Source organism: Lichenostomus cassidix, chromosome 1Ab (genome assembly GCF_008360975.1).
Source record: "Lichenostomus cassidix isolate B80296 chromosome 1Ab, HeHo_3.0, whole genome shotgun sequence".
Classification (NCBI taxonomy): Eukaryota; Metazoa; Chordata; class Aves; order Passeriformes; family Meliphagidae; genus Lichenostomus; species Lichenostomus cassidix.
The window spans coordinates 3,021,660-3,040,701 of NC_139481.1; the positions used below are offsets into that span (position 1 = coordinate 3,021,660).

At 42.6% G+C, this 19,042-nt stretch overlaps 1 protein-coding gene across 1 annotated transcript in view; it reads right to left on the reverse strand.

The window, feature by feature from the left end:
* TMTC1 (transmembrane O-mannosyltransferase targeting cadherins 1) overlaps positions 1-19,042 on the reverse strand; it is a 112,157-nt gene that overhangs the window by 87,078 nt on the left and 6,037 nt on the right. Inside the window, exons 2-5 of the mRNA XM_085049445.1 lie at positions 13,495-13,672; positions 11,844-11,917; positions 10,169-10,345; positions 8,479-8,664 (exon numbers count right to left, since the gene is read on the reverse strand). Of these exons, the coding sequence (XP_084905571.1) occupies positions 8,479-8,664; positions 10,169-10,345; positions 11,844-11,917; positions 13,495-13,672 (615 nt within the window). The remainder of the gene's footprint in view (positions 1-8,478; positions 8,665-10,168; positions 10,346-11,843; positions 11,918-13,494; positions 13,673-19,042) is intronic.

A 19,042-nucleotide genomic window follows, 5' to 3' on the forward strand; every position in this document is an offset into this window, starting at 1 on the left:
GGGAAAGAATCTATTCATCTTGGAAAGCATACAGGGAGGATGGGAGAAGCATTACACACCCTAGCAGGTTTTTTGATTTTTTTTTTTAGTCTTTTTAAACCAAATATTAAATCCCACCAGCCACTTCATATTTAAAAAAAAAAAAAAAATCAAAGTAACACTTCTCACACGACTGAAACCTTAAGCCACACTTGATGAGATTGGTGGTTTTGAGCAAATGATTGCTTGGATCAGCCTGTGAACACTTAAAGGCAAGGAACTGAGTCCCAGAGTCTGCTGGGGATGTATTATTCCTTAATCCATGCTGTGATTAGCAGCTTCACAGAGGAGACAGAGAGCAGCTCGGAGAGCATCAGCCATTAATGAGGTTGGTAGTTACAGCTCAGTCCTTCACTCCTGAGAACAGCCTGAAAGTTTCCACTAGATGTCAAAAGAAGTGCCTGGAAGTCAAAGTGTGGGAGAGAAATTGTTCAATTAGATTTGCTATCCAGGGAAATACCTGCAGGAATCTGGGCACCATCCATCTTCAGCTGGTGTTGGGTTAGTTTTTAGGGGTTTTTTTTTAATTTCCTGGGTGACAAACACTGTTCTGTGCCAAACTAACCCAGATTTCCTGCAAGGGAAACGACCTGGCAAGCCATGAGGGTTTGTTCTTGTTTCTCAGCCGCTGTTAATTCTCTGACACTGGTTTACAGAGCTCTCAGAAAAAAAGCCAATGAACAAGCAAGCTGCTGCTTCAAACCCTGCTTTAATGAGATGTGAATGGAAAGGCAGGGCTGGGAGTGAAGGGAAGGAACAGAAGCTCCTGTGAGTCACTCTGGGACACACAGGCTGCACCTCCAAATTGGGGATTTCCAATTAGCAGCCCAGGGAACAGAAGAGGCTGATGGACAGCAAAGTGACTGGGTTTAAATGCAACTGCCCTTAATGAGAGAATAAAGCTTTCTTCCTTTGCACATGAATGAATAAGCCATCAGCATCTTGCAGAAGATGGGGGGGGGAAAAGAAAACCAAAACCACCAAAACCAGGCATTAACTTTTCCTCCTGATGCTGTTTGGCGCAGCATGGTTTTTGCCCCAGGCAGAGCTTCCACTTAGGAAATTGCAAAAATGGATTTTCATGATCTAAATGGAAGTGTAAAGGATCTTTTAAAGACTCAAAAATCTTCCCTTCCCCAAAAAAAAAAAAAAAAACCCAAAAAAACCATTTAAAAGGCAGAATATGTTATGTCATCATCACCTAAGCAAAATAACATCAGACTCAGTCTTGTCCCTTTTTTCTGACATTCAGTGCACATGAAGGCAAACTACTTCAGATTATTTGCTGCTCACTGACAAAAACAGGTCTGTCACATATTAATTAAATATGCTGTCACATATTAACAGCCCAGGAGAAATCATTTACTTTCCACTCCCTTCTAGGAAGTATTTAAAAAGAGGCAGAGAGGTGTTTTTCTGCCCTGCAAGCAAAGTGCTATCCAGAACAGTGGCTGAAACTCAGATCCAACAAAGGGTGCTGAATTTAAACCCAAGCCTCTTCTATCCAAACCAATGCATCACAAGTGGCTCCTTTTCCAGCCACCAGGAAGCCAAGGGTGAGCTCAGCTGTGGCTCCACGCCACCCCAAGCACCAGTTCATGGTTTCTGCCTGGCTCTCCATGCTCTCTGCTCCTCAAACCCAGGCAGCAAAGCTCCCACAGCAGAAGATTGAACCAGGAGGAGCACAGGGAGGGTGCAAAAGGCAGTGCAAGGACAGAGATGAGGGTGCTGGAATTGGCTGGGTGAGGATTTAGGGCACAGGAGGGTCCTTGGGAGTGAGGCTAAGGTTTGGAGGGAATCAGCAAGGTGCAAAAGGCAAAGCCTGGGGAGCAAAGCTTGGAGGCGATGAAATGACTAAGGAGAAGCAAGAGAAGGGATGAGGAGAGGCAGAACAACAAAGTGGGGAGGAGAGGAAGGAAGGAAGGAGCTGCCAGAAGCAGCTGCACATGCCAGGCAGGTTCATTCCTCTGTGAGTCTGGAAGGGAACAGCATGATCATTGTGCCTCCTCTGCAAATATCTAAAGGAAAAGGTCCCTCATCTCTCAATCCTGACTCTCAATCCTCATCTCTCAATCCTGACTCTCAATCCTCATCTCTCAATCCTGACTCCTGCAGAGCACAGTTTACTTCTGCCACCTTCTCCTAGCTCCTCTGCTTGCTCAACCAGCAGATAACCATGGAGTGAATCCAAAGGTGAATCCAACCTTAAAACCCATGTGGTTCCCCACTATGAAATTTCCAGCTATTCACATTACTAGCTCTGAACAGTGAGGAAGTTCAATCCAGAAACTGTGCCAAAAAGAACTTTAAAAGATTACAGACTGAACTAACCAAGCTGCAAGGAAATACCAGCACTTGGGAGCAGGAATTACTGAGAAGTTGTAAATCTGTCTCAGAGCAGGATTTGAATAACATGAAGTAAATAGGGCATGGGGCAATGGTCTGGACAAGGAAAAAACAAAATACTGAACAGTTACTCATTAAGTGAGCACCATCCATTCCGGGCAATGAATCGAGCAGGGATTGTGCAAAAAAGAAAAAGGAATGTGACAGTGTAATTAAAGACTGTCACAATATAAAAATATCAACACACAGCGAGGCCAAAATTCAATCAGGTCTGTCCCACCTGGTGAGTGCATCACTGCAGCACAATGTGGTCTAAACAAGTCCTTTTCTGCATGCATGCAGCCTTAGTCATCACCACACCAAACCTCAGCCTGCCAGCAATGAGTTCAGCTACTTGCACTGAAAATTTCAAAAATTAAACACACAGTGGGGCACAAGCATGCCTGAGAGAGAATCCTTGGCTTTGTTTGTTTTTTAGGCGGGGACAGAAGTCACAGAGGTCTTAAAACAAGCAGCACATCACACAAGTGGAGGTGGAAAAGCAGCATCACTGTGCCTCATCTTCCAGCAAATGCCACAGGAACAGAGAGATGGAATTCTTTTCCCAAGATCACACACGGTTCTCTGGAAGTTGCAGGGCAGAGTGTGTAAATCCTTGGATAAATCCAAGGCTGGAAGCACAGGAACACCTCACATGATTCTAGACTCTAGCAGAGCCTTCTGGTGGCCTCAGCTACCATCTGTGCATAAATATCATCACTGACAATAAACATCATCACTGACAACAAATATCACCACTGACAATAAACACCACCACTGGCTGCAGGGGAATTCAGGGAATTCAGGAACTCGTTCAGCATTTCCTAAACAGAAAGGACAGACACAGCAGCAGACAGAGCTGCTGCTCAGGCTCACAATGGAAAAACCACCTCAAGAACTGAGTTCAGAGAGGAATAAAGCACAGGGCAAACCCACCTCTGCAACACACCTCCCCAGAGGCAGCCAAACTTCATTCATAACTCCAGCCTACTAAATGGCAAGAATGACAGAGCCTTAGCAAACCTGCTAAGAATTCCAAAAAAAAACCTTGCAGCACCACAGCAGAGCATCCCACGGATCCCAGGATAGCAGTGACACTTAGCTAATCTGCCATCCTGCAGCACACACTGTGCCTGGGGATTCAGAGCCCTGCTTGCCTTCTGGAGCAAAGCTGTGTTGTCCTGCTCTTAGTTCAATAGTAAATATCAGTTAAGAGAAAAAAAAAAAGGAATCAGCCTATAGCCAAATAATGCAGCATTTCATTTTCTTTCACCCAGAGGCAATCCAACACCAACTCTTGCTCAGAGCATCACAAACCAGGAGTTTGATGCTTTATTTGCAATATATACATACAACATAAATAATGGTTCCCTTGCTGTTTTCTCAGAGGCACAAACTACTGCTATAAGGAAGAGAAATTCACCTGAGACTTCTGCTTTTTGAACACCAATTTCATATTAAAACAGAAATGTGCTATACTATCATATTAGTTAAAAAAAATTAAATAATTGCATTTCCATCTTCTTTCCCTTGCTACTGTAAGAGGAAATAGCAGTGCCACCAGCTTAGTCATCAGATCACATTTATCCCTGCTATAGCCTTTAGGATTTCATTGAATTTTGGATCAATGGGGTTTTGGGCCTGGATCCCACCATGCTAATGAGCAGTGAGCTCCCATACTCTCTTTTACAACACAGATTTAAAGTGATGCTGTTGGGCACAGCTCCAGGTACACCTGCTTCTTCTGGCAAAAAAAAATTAAAATAAAATAAAAATAACCCACAGAAAACCTTCATATACATGGCAAATATCAGCATTAACTCCAGTCTATTGTCCACTCCAAAGCAAGAGCCTCACCAACACAAATGAGCTTCTAGGACACCCAAGAGAAACAAAGATTCCAGTTTCAAAAGTGTGCAAGCTGCTGTGGAGTCTTGTTTTCCAACAAGCTTATTCTGCAGTCCCTAACTCATTTATATATCTCAAAACCATCAGAGTGATTAGGTTCTACTCACCCCAAACAGAAGGACAAGCCTGACATGAAACTTCCTCTCTGTCCTTCCCCATTTACATCCCATGGAAAGACAAACACCCACCAGCCTCTTCCAGCTTTTAAAGCTCAGAGAGATTGATCAAACCCACAGGAGGTTCCAGTTACCTCATTTCAGTAGCACATGCCAGCATTCCCCAAAACTGCAATAAATCGTGGTGGTAAAAACTCCAATTTCATCCAGACTAACTCATCCCTTACTCCTCGAGGCAACTGGGACTGCAACCCACATATTCACTGGATGGCTGGAGAGAAGAGCAAGTGACAATAAGGAACAAAAATGTCTCTGCACCAAGAATTTACATAACTAGCTCCAGTTGCTGCTAATTAGACCAATTCCCTTAATTCCTCCATTACATCTTCCTGCATTTTTCAGTTGGCTCTAGTAACAAGATGCATAATAAATTATTATTAAATGGAAACCTACTTGATCACATTGCAAGTACTTTAAAAGTGTAGATCAGTGCACTACTGTTTTCTTCTAATTAAACTATTTCATCCTAATTAAAACCTTACAATTAGCAGTCTGGTGCACTAAACAAGGCACCTGAAGCTACTTTGCTGAGCCAAATCTGTCCTTCAATTTTGGAGCTTCTGAAATATTTAACATTTTTTTCCCCATTCCCCTTTGTCAGGGAAGAAGATCTACACAAGCCAGGCAATGTGAATTACGAGGGAAAATTGTGTGATTAATCCTATAGATTTGACACCAACTTCATTTTTTCCCTTTTTTTTCACCAATAGCAAGGATTTCCTTTTTTTTTTTTTAATACAGAATATATTTTAGTAGAGAAATTGTCTCTAGTTCTCCCTGCTTCATGTCATGTAATCTATCAACAGCACAGCTCTCTAATTTATTTATTCTAATTAAACTATTTCATCCTAATTAAAACCTTACAATTAGTACCCTAGTGCACTAAATAAGGTATCTGAAGCTACTTTACTGGGCCAAATCTTGGAGCTTCTGAAATATTTAACACTTTTTTCCCTCTCCCTTTTGCCATGAAAGAAGATCTACACAAGCAATGTGAATTACGAGGAAAAATTGTGTGACTAATCTTTCAGATTCGACACCAACTCCATTTTTCCCCTTCATTTTTCACCTGTAGCAAGGATTTAGTATATTTTAATAGAGAAATTGTCTCAGATTTTCCCTTCTTCATGTCATATAAATATGCCAGCAGCCCAACTCTCCCAGGCACCATTCCCTCTCACCCCTGGGACCAATCCAGCTCCACTTTGGGCATCCCAGAGCCAAACCTCGCCAGAAATTTGTGTTGGACACAGCCAGTCCTTGAGAAGAGAGAGCTGAGCAGCTCCCTTTTCAAACAGAAAGCAGCTCTGTGCATGCAGGGCTTGATGTGCATTGTGCAGAAATCCTTGATGTGCAGAAATCTTTGATGTGCCATGTGCAGAAATCCTTAATTTGCCATGTGCAGAAATCCTTGATGAGCAGAAATCCTTGATGTGCCATGTGCAGAAATCCTTGATTTTCCATGTGCAGAAATCCTTGATGTGCCATCTGCAGAAATCCTTGATGTGCCATGTGCAGAAATCCTTGATTTTCCATGAGCAGAAATCCTTGATGTGCCCTCTGCAGGAATCCTTGATGTGGCATGAGCAGAAATCCTTGATTTTCCATGTGCAGAAATCCTTGATGTGCCATCTGCAGGAATCCTTGATGTGCAGAAATCCTTGATGTGCAGAAATCCTTGATGTGCAGAAACCCTTGATTTTCCATGTGGAGAAATCCTTGATTTGCCATGTGCAGAAATTCTAGATTTGCCATGTGGAAAAATCCTCGATGTGCAGAAATCCTTGATTTTCCACGTGCAGAAATCCTTGATTTGCCATCTGCAGAAATCCTTGATTTGCCATGAGCAGAAATCCTTCATGTGCCATATGCAGAAATCCTTGATGTGCCATGAGCAGAAATCCTTGATTTGCCATGTGCAGAAATCCTTGACGTGCAGAAACCCTTGATTTTCCATGTGCAGAAATCCTTGATTTTCCATGTGCAGAAATCCTTGACGTGCAGAAATCCTTGATGTGCAGAAATCCTTGACATGCCATGTGCAGAAATCCTTGATTTTCTATGTGCAGAAATCTTTGATGTGCCATGTGCAGAAATCCTTGATTTTCCATGAGCAGAAATCCTTGATTTTCCATGTGCAGAAATCCTTGATGTGCAGAAATCCTTAATTTTCCATGTGCAGAAATCCTTGATTTTCCATGAGCAGAAATCCTTGATTTTCCATGTGCAGAAATCCTTGATGTGCAGAAATCTTTGATGTGCCATCTGCAGAAACCCTTGATGTGCCATGAGCAGAAATCCTTCATGTGCCATCTGCAGGAATCCTTGATGTGCAGAAATCCTTGATTTTCCATGTGCAGAAATCCTTGACGTGCAGAAATCCTTGACGTGCAGAAATCCTTGATGTGCCATGAGCAGCAATCCTTGATGAGCAGCAATCCTCCCCAAAGCTCCAGAGGCAGCTGCCAAAAAAGCAAATGCCAACTGGCAGCGTGGAGGAGCTCCCTCTGAGTTATCCCACGTGCTTGGGCTCTCCAAAACAGCTTTGCAGCCTCTGCTGAAGAGGCTGGGAAAGCTCAGGCTGTGTAAGAAAGGGATGTTCCCAAAAGAGGGAGGGTGTGTGGGAAAAGCACAAAGCAAAGGAAGGGAGAAAGGAGTAGGATAAGAGGAGGAAATAGGAATAAAAGATACAAAGATGATGATGAAGCAAGACAGGAGATTATTTTTATACTGATGCCCTGCTGCCCTGTGATTAATCTTACAGATTTGACACCAACTTCATTTTTTCCTTCTTTTTTTATCAAGATTTACTTTTTTTTAATACAGAATATATTTTATTAGAGAAACTGTCTCTAGTTCTCCCTGCTTCATGTCATGTAATCTGTCAACAGCACAACTCTCTAATTTATTTATTTTAATTAAACTGTTTTGTTCCAATTAAAGCCTTACAATTAGTAATTTTATTTTGCTGCACTAAACAAGGCACCTGAAGCTACTTTGCTGGGCCAAATCTGTCCTCCAATTTTGGAGCTTCTGAAATATTTAATACTTTTTCCCCATTCCCTTTTGCCATGACAGAAAAAAGGAGGGGAAAGGGAGCAGCAGGAAAAGAGAAAAGAAATAGGAGTAAAAGAAACAAAGGAAAAGATGATGAAGCAAGACAGGAGATGGTTTTTATATTGATCCCCCATTGTAGGCAAGTCTGTTCTCCCAAGTAACAAGCAATGGGACAAGAGCAAATATCCAAGTTTTAAATTGGATATGAGGAACATTTTCTGCCCAGGGGAGCAGTGGAATCACCATCACTGAAGGCATCTAAAGGATGTGGAGATGTGGATGGTTTAGAGGTTGGCTTGGCACTGCAGGCTAATGGTTGGACTTGATAACCTCAGAGCCCTTTTCCAACAAATACAAGTAGCCAAGAGAACAAAACCACTGACAGTCCTCAGATATTCCTCTCTTATTTCCCTCAACCCTCCTTCCACCTTCTCCAGTTGTGGTGTTTTTAAGGATGCAGATTTTAGGATGATATGGCAAAGACGTTTATTGCACAGTGATAATTACTTTTATGCTACAACACAAACAAGAAGCAACTCTTCACCACAAAGAGCTCTAATTAACCATCCTGTTTTACAACATTACCTTTGATGGCAACAAGTAAACAATAGCTATTAAAGTAAAAAAAACCAGTGTTCCTCACTTCTGACCATTCCAGCACTTCACAGCCCCACAGTGCACTCTTTCTACTTCCCCTGTGACCAAGATGTTCTTCACTGGTCCCAGGGCTCCTTCCAGACTAGACACAAAAAGTCCCTTTGCCTTTCAAAGCCTGTTGCTCTGCTATCTATATTTCATAACTCCACAACCAGCAGCACAAGGAAAATTTCATCCCAGCGATTTCAGGATAAAAATGGCTAAACCAAAGCGAACAAGGAGCTGAAAAAAAATGATAATAACGGAGCAGCAGTACCTGTGGATGGCCCAGATGGCCCTGCTGGGCACAGGCAGGGCTGAGCTGTGCTGCTTGCCCGCTGATGCTGGGTGGCACGAGGAGCTCCAGGCGCCGCGAGGAGCCAAACGCTGCTTGCCGTTCTCCCTGCTGGACAGAGAGCCCACGGGCTGCCAGGGAGACCTCTGGGGAATGACCCCATTCCTCCTGGAACACATGGGGAAAAGGGGAAAAGGAAGGGGAAGAAAAGGATTTAAATATTTTTGTTTTTCGCGGTTCTACTCGTGGAAATTTACGGATTTCTGCTTTACCAAATCGGCACAACATGCTGCAAAATGACAACAGAATTTAATGCAAAACACAAAGTCTTTGTGTGCTGAGAGGATGGTATTTAATAGTTCCTAATCAGACCTAGTGGGAGAGACTTGACAGCAAGAGAAGATGAGCACTCCTACATCAGCCTATTCTCTGGACTTCTGCTAAGATGGGAAGCACTGCAGTGCCACTCCTCACTTTTTGCTCCAGAAAACAAATGATGTTCCACCTCTTTTCAACAGAAAACAGATCCACACAGGTTGGCAGAAGGAGCAGCTAAGTTTCAGCAGCACACAGAAGGCTGTTTGTTTTCTGCTGCCCCTCAAAGTCAAATGCAGGCAGAAAATCTTGGGCATCACAGAAAAATAAATGCACAGTCCGTGCAGATATGAAAATGCAGCACATCTGGGCTAGAGAGCTTCACTCCTACAAGCTAAAAGGTGCCACATCTGGGCAACTGGCCACCAGTAAAACAAAAAAAATAGCTTGAAGAGGTCCCTGGAACCTATGGGAAAGAGGGGACTGAGGAGAGGGGGGAGGAGGAAGGCACAGATTTTCCTGCAGTTAATTAACAGTTGTGTTCCCTTTAGCCAGGCAGCTCCTGGAACGAGCCTGTCAGGCTGTAAATTCAAGTGTTAACAAGCATGCTGCCTGTCAGCCCCCAGAAGTCTCCCTGGCTCCTTGCCCACCAGTCACACCACGAAGAGCTACTTATCCAGTGGGAAGGGAGGATCCCCTGTGATCCACTGTGAAAAAACAGCTCCTATAAAACAAGACTTCTGATTTTGGAGATTGAAAATTGCATCATTATTTGTGGCACTAAGTGGGTGAGGAGCACCAACTTCCAAGTATTTAATTTTTCTCCAGTGACTGCTGAGAGCTGCTGATTATTCCAACCTAGAACTGGAGGGATATTTTCCCTCTTTTTCCTTTCTGCAAGGAGAGAGAAAATATCAAACCTGGTTTTACTACTACACATCATACAATATTTCTAAACCCATGGCATTGTGACTGAATAATCAAGCAGGCATTGGGAATGGAAGGAGTTAAGCCAGGGAAATTTTAAGATGTTGATGCTTCAGTCAGAACTCCCACACTAAAAATAAATGTTAGTCTTGCCAGGGTGAGCTGAGCATTTCAGGGATAAGTTCTTCACATCTGGTCTGTTTACCCAACAAAAGTTACCAGGCAGCAAGAGAGTAACAAAAAATAAAATTCAAAAAGAATAAAACAAAACCCCAAACCACAAAATGGAACTCCAAATCTGCCAAATGTGTACCATCTAACTCAGCAGGGCAAATCTATCTCCCCCAGTGCTTTATATCACAACAATATCCATTTTAGACTCACAGGTGGAAACACTTGAAAAGCACTGTGAGCATAACGAGTTACTTACCATTTCAGTCCATCGCAGGAGAGGGAAAAGAAGTCATAAACCAAGCAAACACCAAACACAGTGACTCCAGTTTCTTTCACCAGCATTGCACACGTCCCAAGGAATAAACTGAGCAGCAAGAAGAATGGGGAGGCAGTGGGAGGGAAATGTTCCCCAACATAAAGCTGATCCACGCTCCTGGAAAACAGAATTGACGTGAAATATTTCATCTCCTCCATTATTTTCGTGTTTACTGCTGTCACACAAACACTGAGACTTTTCCTTAATGCCTTAGGAAGGCTGACAGGAACATGTTGGGACATGAATAATCTGAAATAAGGACAGGCTTAGACACAGGACAGGGAGGGAAAACACAAACGTGGGGAGCTGCTCGAATTCTTGGTGCACAAAAGAGACAAACAGAAAAACACAGTAGACTTGAAACAGTGAGAGGAAGGCAGAGTAAGCACAGAGAGGGCAAAAATCACCTGTTTTCTGTCATGTAGAACACACAGGCTTGATTCTTCTTTTGGGACAAAAAGGAAAAATTCCTCCATGCCACCCACAGTGCCCTGAGCCAGAGATGTGTGATCATTACCAGGCTGGGCAGCAAGCCTGGAGCACAGGGGAGAAGGCAGGAGAGACCCAAACTCAAACAGACAGGTTCCTGCAGGGTCACTGCCAGTTCTACACCTTTGGGACCTCCTGATGCACACAGGGTTGGTGGCAGACAACCCCAGAGGGAGGTGAGCAGTTTTCCCCGTGGCTGTGAAGACACAGTGCTATTTCTGAATGTAAACAGCTTTATTTCCAACTGCAAATAACACCAAAGGTGCAGAAAGCCCATGCAAGGAAGCTATTTCTGTCCCCACACTCGTTCAGCTGCAGTTTCAGAGCACAGAGCAGCAAGCAGTGCCAAGTTTTGCTCCAAAAAGCATGACTAATGGTCTAGACACTCCTGAGCTCTCCCAGCCCAGGTGTTGCACAGTGCCACAGCACACACTGGGAAGGCAGGCAGGCTCTGGCTGCTCCTCACTCTGCACACAGACAGCTTGCCTTCCACTAAAAACATTTTTTTGTAATTTTTTCATGCCTTTCTCTGGTCAATGGTCAGCTGTAATGTCATGGAAGGGGGAGTGTGTATGCTGACTTTTTTGATTTTTTTTTCTCCTAAGCATCACCAGGACAAGGACAGGTGAGGACCAGGACACTTCCACAGAGCAGTGTCTTTGCCAAAAACCATCAAACACTTTGCCTTTGTCCCCTCCTCAGACTAGAGAATCTCATGATATTACTGATGCCTGAACAAGCTTACCTAAAACTTAGGAGAATAAAAAAGAGATTAATTTATTAAAGGCTTTTAAGGTATATTCAAGCCTACTCAGGAGGCTACACCCAAAATGGACAGCAAGTCACAAATTTTTCATATTTTATAGGTTCTGTCCATTAATATATCGAGTTTTAATCCTCCAATTACACCTGCAGGTGATGATGTTAATTACCCCAAATTTGCTCCCCCAATTCACTGTTGTTTACATATTTTGGGGCTCTGAGGCAGCAAAAATGTCCTTGGATTTTCCACCTGAGAGAAATTGTTTTGCCTAAAATGCTGAGAACAGCAGCTTTAGCACCCTGTATGGAGTCCAGAGTTACACACCCAAACTACAAATACACCAAAAATACCATTACCACCTACCTATTATAGGAGAGAAAAGCCAACAGGAAGAGCAGACAGGCAAGGACATCTGCTCTGCCAACTATCCCTGTCACCTGAAAGGAACAGAGACACACAGGTGTAAAAACACAGCTAGAAAAAGGAATATACACTCAATGATTCTTCAACAATCCATGGCTGATATTTAAACTGTTGATTTTTCAGTGTTCTCCTCCCTCAGCATAAGGAAATGTTGCTTGGATAGTGTGGGATATGCTCAGTTTTGTCTGCTGCATTTCTTGCCTGGCAAAATAAGCCAAGAGTGAAGTCATTCTTTACGTAATAAAATATTAATAAAGTTGCGTAGAAAATTCCAATTTTAGGGATGTGTTTTAATTTTGTATAGTGAGGCATAGATGAGAAATGCATCCAACTCCCAGAAGTGGAATTTGTTAAAGAAAAAGAGTTATTATATAAGTAATATTTGAATGAACTTTATCACCAAAAAGGGATAGTGTGATAGAATTTATTCTTTCTGAACAATTTGAGAGTTTTTTCTACATATTAATTAACAAAATCTTTTTATAAAAAAGGGAACACTGAAGAAGAATGGACAAACACCATTTTTTGCACTTATTCCAACATCCTATTCCACAAAGATCTAAAAACCACCCATAAAGCCAACAAAAGGCCCTTTGAAATTCCACCCCTTTTGAGATTACATAATTAAGTTATACTCAGAGCTCTGGCATTTCTTTTAACCTTTTAAAATTTCTGACCCAGGCAAAAATAAATTCCAAGAGAGGTGCCTCGACTCAAACCTCCCTGAAAATATAAAGCTGCATTATCCAAAGGAGCCTGGCTGATTAGCTCACACCACACAGCACAGGGAGGAGCTGCAAAGCTCGTGGCTTTTTGTTCTTAAGGCAATCTCTCCTCCAAAGTTCCCAGCCCCAGGAGATGTTTGCCTCCCTCATTTCCAGAGGGAGAGCAGTGTGATGCCAGTGGTGTCTCAGTTAATGAGAGCTTTGCTTTTCTCAGGAGAGCAAAGCTGGACATTGCCTCTCCTCCTCAAAGCTCCTTTCAGCTCCAGAAGTGTCTCTTCATGCTACAGACTGCAGTTTGGGAATGATTGGGTCTTTAAATGTTTCCTTGTAATGAACAGAAAGATGTCCAGCATCAGCTGCTCTGTAAACTTCTGCTGATGTTCATTCAGTTAACAACTTTTTTTCCTGAAGATGATTTCTCCTAGCTTTTAATTGCAATAAATAGAAATAATTCCAGGGGTCACATCAGCTCTGTCTGAGTGAGCTCCTCCAGAATACACACTAATTCTCCCTTCACTTTTTCTCCCTGAAACTGGTGGCTACAGGGGATGACTGAAGGAATTCAACAATATCCCAGCAGGAGAGCACAGCCTCGCTGAGGTCTTTGGTTTCCCAACACTCCTGAGTGTCCATTGATCCCCAGCAGGGCTGATTAGGAACCATCATTCAGAATCCAGTGCCAGAGCACAAAGGCTGCAAGCACAAACACACATTTTCCTCAATGACTCCTGCAAATTATTTTAAATGGAGCAGCAAAAAAAATCCCAAATCCCACCTTCTGCATGACTCAGAGGTTTAGTTTAAAAAAAAAAAAATTAAAATTTGGAGGAATGAGTTAAATTTTAGCCGTGGTGGCACATACTTACAGCCTCGGTGTGAATGGGGTGCACAGCAAAGAGCAGCGCTGTGACAAAAGCCAGCCGGCAGTCCTTGAACACAGCTTTGTCACACGTGTACATCAGCACAAGGGTCACCAGGCAGTGCAAAACCACATTCACCGCGTGGAAATAGAAGGGGTTCATCCCAGCCAGCAGTATGTTCAGCCTGGGAGAAAGCAAAATAAAATCATGACTGGATTGGAGAGGTGTTGGAATAGCAAGTTTGAAATATTCTGAATTTTATGCCTTTTGCCCCATTTGCAGCCATCTGATGTTGGTGTTATTAAACTAATTGCTGAAAATCGCTCCAAACCTCTGGTTTATCTGATCAGACAGAAACCATTTCCCCAGTTTTTATATGATGTGGTTGTGTTTGGCAGCTTTCTGTGCCCTCCCAGCACAGCTCAGTGCAGAGATGATTCCTGAGCTTCCCCAGCAGCAAACCACCCTGCCCAACATCATGGCACTTTTATTTCCTTATTTCCCATTTCCCTGTGCTTCTCTTGGCCACGTGGCAGCTTCACAATATGGGTTAATTCACAAAATATTCAGAATATTCCCAATATTTTCTGCTCTGGAATAGATGTTTTCGCCCAGGAAGAGCCAAGACAAGGACTTGGTAAGGCACTGGAACATCTGCTTGGCAGAGCAGGGGAGTTTATTCCCATTTAACTATCAAAATGGTGTCACACACTGCAGGTTAAGCCTTTATCTAATAGTTTGCATCATTTTTATAAGGACACTGATGGCAAAGATAAGTTAGCTAACATCACCCCAGTGATGAGACAATTAGGGTTCATCATTTGTGTCAATCATAAAAAAAAAAAATCAAATGTAACAAGCTGTCATGACATTTGTTTGACAGCATGTATTAACACATTTTTCTGGTCACTGTTTTTTTACAGCCAGCTTGCTTAACAGCTGCTGACAAGCTCTGCCTGACATGAAGCTGAAGAGAATTCTCTTTAGTGTTAACAACATCTGTAAATTCGGACAAACCTATATATATTCACAAAAATAAACATATATACAAATGGTGTCTATCTAGGGAAGACTCCATATATGAACAAGGAATTTGGAAAAAATGCTCTTTATTTTTTAAACATGCCCCTTTAACTTTTTTTTTTTTTTTAAACAAATGACGAGAGGACCAGTGAGGAGAATACCCAATCTAAATATTTCACATGCAGTTGTAAATATGCAGTGAGGTCAAAAATCCTCCCTGTTGTCACTAAGAGATTCCAGGTTTCCCATGAAATGCATGATGCAACAGCAAGGCCACTGAGCTGTTGCTACTATAAAAAAACACCTTAGGGTTTTTTTTTTTTGTGAGACAGAGGAGGTGTGAAAAGGTCTGTGAGAGCCAGACAGCATTTTTATTTTTACTTTTATAAATAACTCCCTACATTTTCATAAGCAGGGGAGTGCTAGCTGTCCTGGGCTGAATTTTCCAGGCCAATCTAATTTTACCAAAAGGTTTCCTTGTGCATTCCTGCTGTGCTCCCACTGGAGAGTTGGGAAGGCAACAGATGAAACCCAGAGAGTTTGCAAAAAAGTGAGATTTCGGCATGACTTGACCTTTCCCTTGGAAGCAATGGCTTGATGCAGTTCCATTTTGACAACACATCAGCCTGTGAGATCCAAGAACACATGAAGAGTTGGGGATTTTTTTTCTTTTTTTATCCCATTTCTCCTGCAAGCCACTTCAGGGCAGCAGCATCCATCACTTCCCCTCATTTCTACCACTCTGAGTGACAAACCACAACAAAAGGCAGGACAGAAACCCAGCCACAGCTTCAGCTGCAGCCCTGGGAACCCCCAGGCCAGAATTTTTTTGTTTTCAGCAGGCTGAGAGGGGCAAGGGGCAGCACAGAGCCACCTGCAGATGTGCACAGTGTCAGGGAACCTCTGCAGGACATATTCTTTATATAAATTAATTTTTTCTGGCTGGAAATCAGCTGCAGCACAGTCCACTGCTTGGTTGTAACTCTTGTAGTCTGATATTTAGCTTAGTTTGGGGTTTCTGCACCCCAAAGATTAAATTATTCATATTAAGAAGATTAAATATTCATATTATTAAATATTAAGATTGAAGATTAAATATTCATATTAGAACTAGAGGCTCCTCTCTGGAACATGTTTTTTGTCAACTAGGCTGTAGTCTCATTTAGTGGGGGTAATTAGAATAGGGGGACAATTACTTCATTTATTAAGTTTCTTATTGGGGGATTTTAGGTAGGTAGACTAATTTGTAAAGTCTGTAAAATGCTCTATGTGTTGTACAAGGATCCTGTTAAACCAAACTATATTTTTCCCTGTCCTGCTGTGTCTGTTAATATTTTTACTGATAAAACATCACCCTCAAATGCCCAAATGTGCTCTGACAAGCTGATTTCTGGACAAAGCAGACACAGGCAGGTGAGGACAGTGGGGACAAGTGCTCAGGGTATCTATCAGGTGAGATGAACTCACACACCAAAATGTCAGAAATTCCCATTCAGCTGGCCAAGTTGTGAGAACCAATCACTAAACCCACGACATCTGACAACATGCTTGAAAAATCTGTTATCAGTCTCCTTGGATGACATCTGATCACTTCCCATCCTGCAATACTGACAGAACTTCATTAACCAAGGGATTTTCCTGCCCCCATCAGGTCCCCTGCTGTCCCAAAGGCAGGGCTGTGCACTTCTTAGGGTGAGCATCGAGTCAATGAGGCTTGTAAGCTGTGAGTTACCTGATGTAAATTATTGAAAACAGCTCTGCAAAAGCATCAGCCTGGCAGCTTGGCTGTTCCCCTGTGTGTTCTTTAAATAAATATAAAGCACCAGAACAAAACACAAACATAATCCCACGTAATTCAGATAACTCTTCCTTTAAACAGCAAGATCAGACTGCAAGCACGCTTTGGGGTGGGTTTTAAAAACCATCTTTGGTGCTCCATGAGCACTAAATATGAGCCTGTGCAGGTGCTATATCCACACCAGTGCTTTTTGCTGCTAAAGCTCTTTGTCAGAAGAAATTAGGCCACATGGCAATGAAGGAAACATTTTTTTTTTCCATCCTGAAACAATCCTGGCAGAACGGTGTTGAAATGTTGTATTTATTGTATGTCAAACGGGTGAGCAGATCTGGGTCTTGGAACAGCTCTAACCCAAGGCACAAGAATTTTGCAAAACTCCCAAAATCACACATCCATGGAGGGGAAAAAAGGCTGTGGAAAGCCAAATTTGCTCCACCAGAAAGGAGCTGTGGAGTAACTTCCGGGTGAGGCAGCAGGAGGGGATGGGTAAATAATAAAAGTAAATAAAAAATTACTTCTCCCCTCTTAATCTTTAATACCTTGACAGGGAGATTCAGTTTTGTTTACTGGCAGCAGCATGCAGCAATTATACACAGTAAATGGTCCAGCAAACAAAGGAAGTAACAGAGATATGAATCTCAAAATTAAGGAAGAAGTGGAGTTTCTCCAACGTAATGCTCATGAACAGAAGTGCTGGCAAGCCAAAACTAAGTATTTTAAGTATTTTAGGTATTTTAAGTATTTCCACACTTAAAATGCCCCACAAAAAAACCTGGAAAAATGGATCTTGTGGCCTGGAAGACTTCAGCCATTTCTGCATGAAGATCATGACATCTGTCTGAGCTAAAGCACAGCTTGTAATATTCATGTTCCAGCCTTGGTAGAGCACAGTGGAGAGAGGAGATGCTCTGGGCTGGCCAGGCTTTGGACCTGCCAGCTCCTCAAACCAGAGATGTGTTTGCATCCTAAAGATTTGGGGCTGAGCACAGCAAATGATGCTCCCAGGGACAGAGACCCTTGAAAGAGGAGACACAACCATCTCAGGCATGGAGGTTTTTCCTCCCTGAAACACCTGGAGAGGAGTTTTTCATTGGTCTAACATTTCTGCTGAAAGAGTCCCTGGAAGCAAGAAAGAGGCTGCTAAACCTCCTGGGAAATGACAAAAGGAGAATGGAGGAGAAAAGCACAAATATGCAGTGTGTCACAGCCAAGGTACACCAAAACACAGCAGGTACACCAAAACAACAAATCCCTCGATTTTGGTGAGGCTAATGGATGTTTTCCAGGAACAGAGGAATGGTACAGCTTGCTTTGCCACCTGCAGCAGTTTTTCCACCATCCACTGTAGGAAAAGGAATTAGTGTCACTCCCAGAGACTTCCACAGCACCAGCTGTTAAAAGTTCACTGAGCAGAGGCTGTGAAACAGCTCTCCAGGAGAAAGCAGATCATTCCACCTCTTCAAAGCAACCACTCTCAGCAGCCTCAGATAACCACTGGCCCTCTAGAGAAGTTATCAGACAGGGAGACATCAATTCTGGGTAAGGAATTCCCCACAGAGAGGGTCTGGAAACAGAGTGGGACTCTGACTTCATCCTCCCAGACAAATCCCACACAGATCCAGTTACACTATACAACCCCCAGCACCCCCCAGGCTCTAATATACTGCTTTTCATCCACTTGTGCACATGAAGACTCATTCAACCTTTTTTAAGGCCTCTTATGATTTAATAATATTGTAAACCATAATGGGAGAGTTTCCTCTTTTTATAGACTTTGTTATTATCCCTGGGCAGCTCTTGTTTGGTTTAATCTGTTTTATTATTTTCAAAAGGCTAACAACGGAACGCGACGTGTAATGAAATAGAAATGCACAGGATAATAATGGTAATTTGTTATAGCAAGTAACACTTAATGGAAAGTCTCAGAGCATCCCACACCTCATAAAACCCCCACAGTTTTTATACAGGAAGGCTCACATGCAGATTTATATAGATTAATCTAATATATAAGGATGGATTAAGTTTCCTGTGATGATCTTTTCCTGTTCAAATTGCGTGTTAAATATGGCAAACTTTATGCAAAGTAACACCCAATTTCAGTGCGTGGTGGGATCTCCTTATAAACTCCACAGATGCATGCACTGCTTGCCAGGAAAATGAGCATTTGCACTCCAAAAGGGGTGCAGCTGCATCAGTGGCAATAATGGTTAGAGCTCTGTGTGGAAACAGCTCAGAGATGAATGAAAAACCTGGAAAAAATGAAAAAATCTGGAGAGAAAATAAACCCCTTTGCAGTGGTGTTCGTGCCATGCCCACTTCCCACCACAAAGTGAGATTTGTGCTGATCATCTTTCCACAATGCCTGAGAAGTAAATGGATAAAAAGGCATTTTTAAATGGTTTGTTCCTTGATTTGCTATAATGGCAATGGGGAAGAAGACAGAGGCCACAGCAATTCCCAACTGCAGCAATTCCCTCAGAGCTCAGCAATCACCTGAGCAACAGTTCAGAGCAGGAATTCAAAGCAGGTTTTTGCTTCCCAGCAAGGGTAGGAAAAGAAAACAGAAATCACAATTAGACTGGGAAGAAGAAGCAGCACCTTGGAGGTGGCACATGGGCCAGGGTGGGATTTTCTGGAATTCACCCAAGAAAACGTGGTTTGATGATCATTCCTGGGTTAGGAATAACAACAGCACCACTCACCCAGCTTTAGTTTGCCTCCACAAACAGCCTT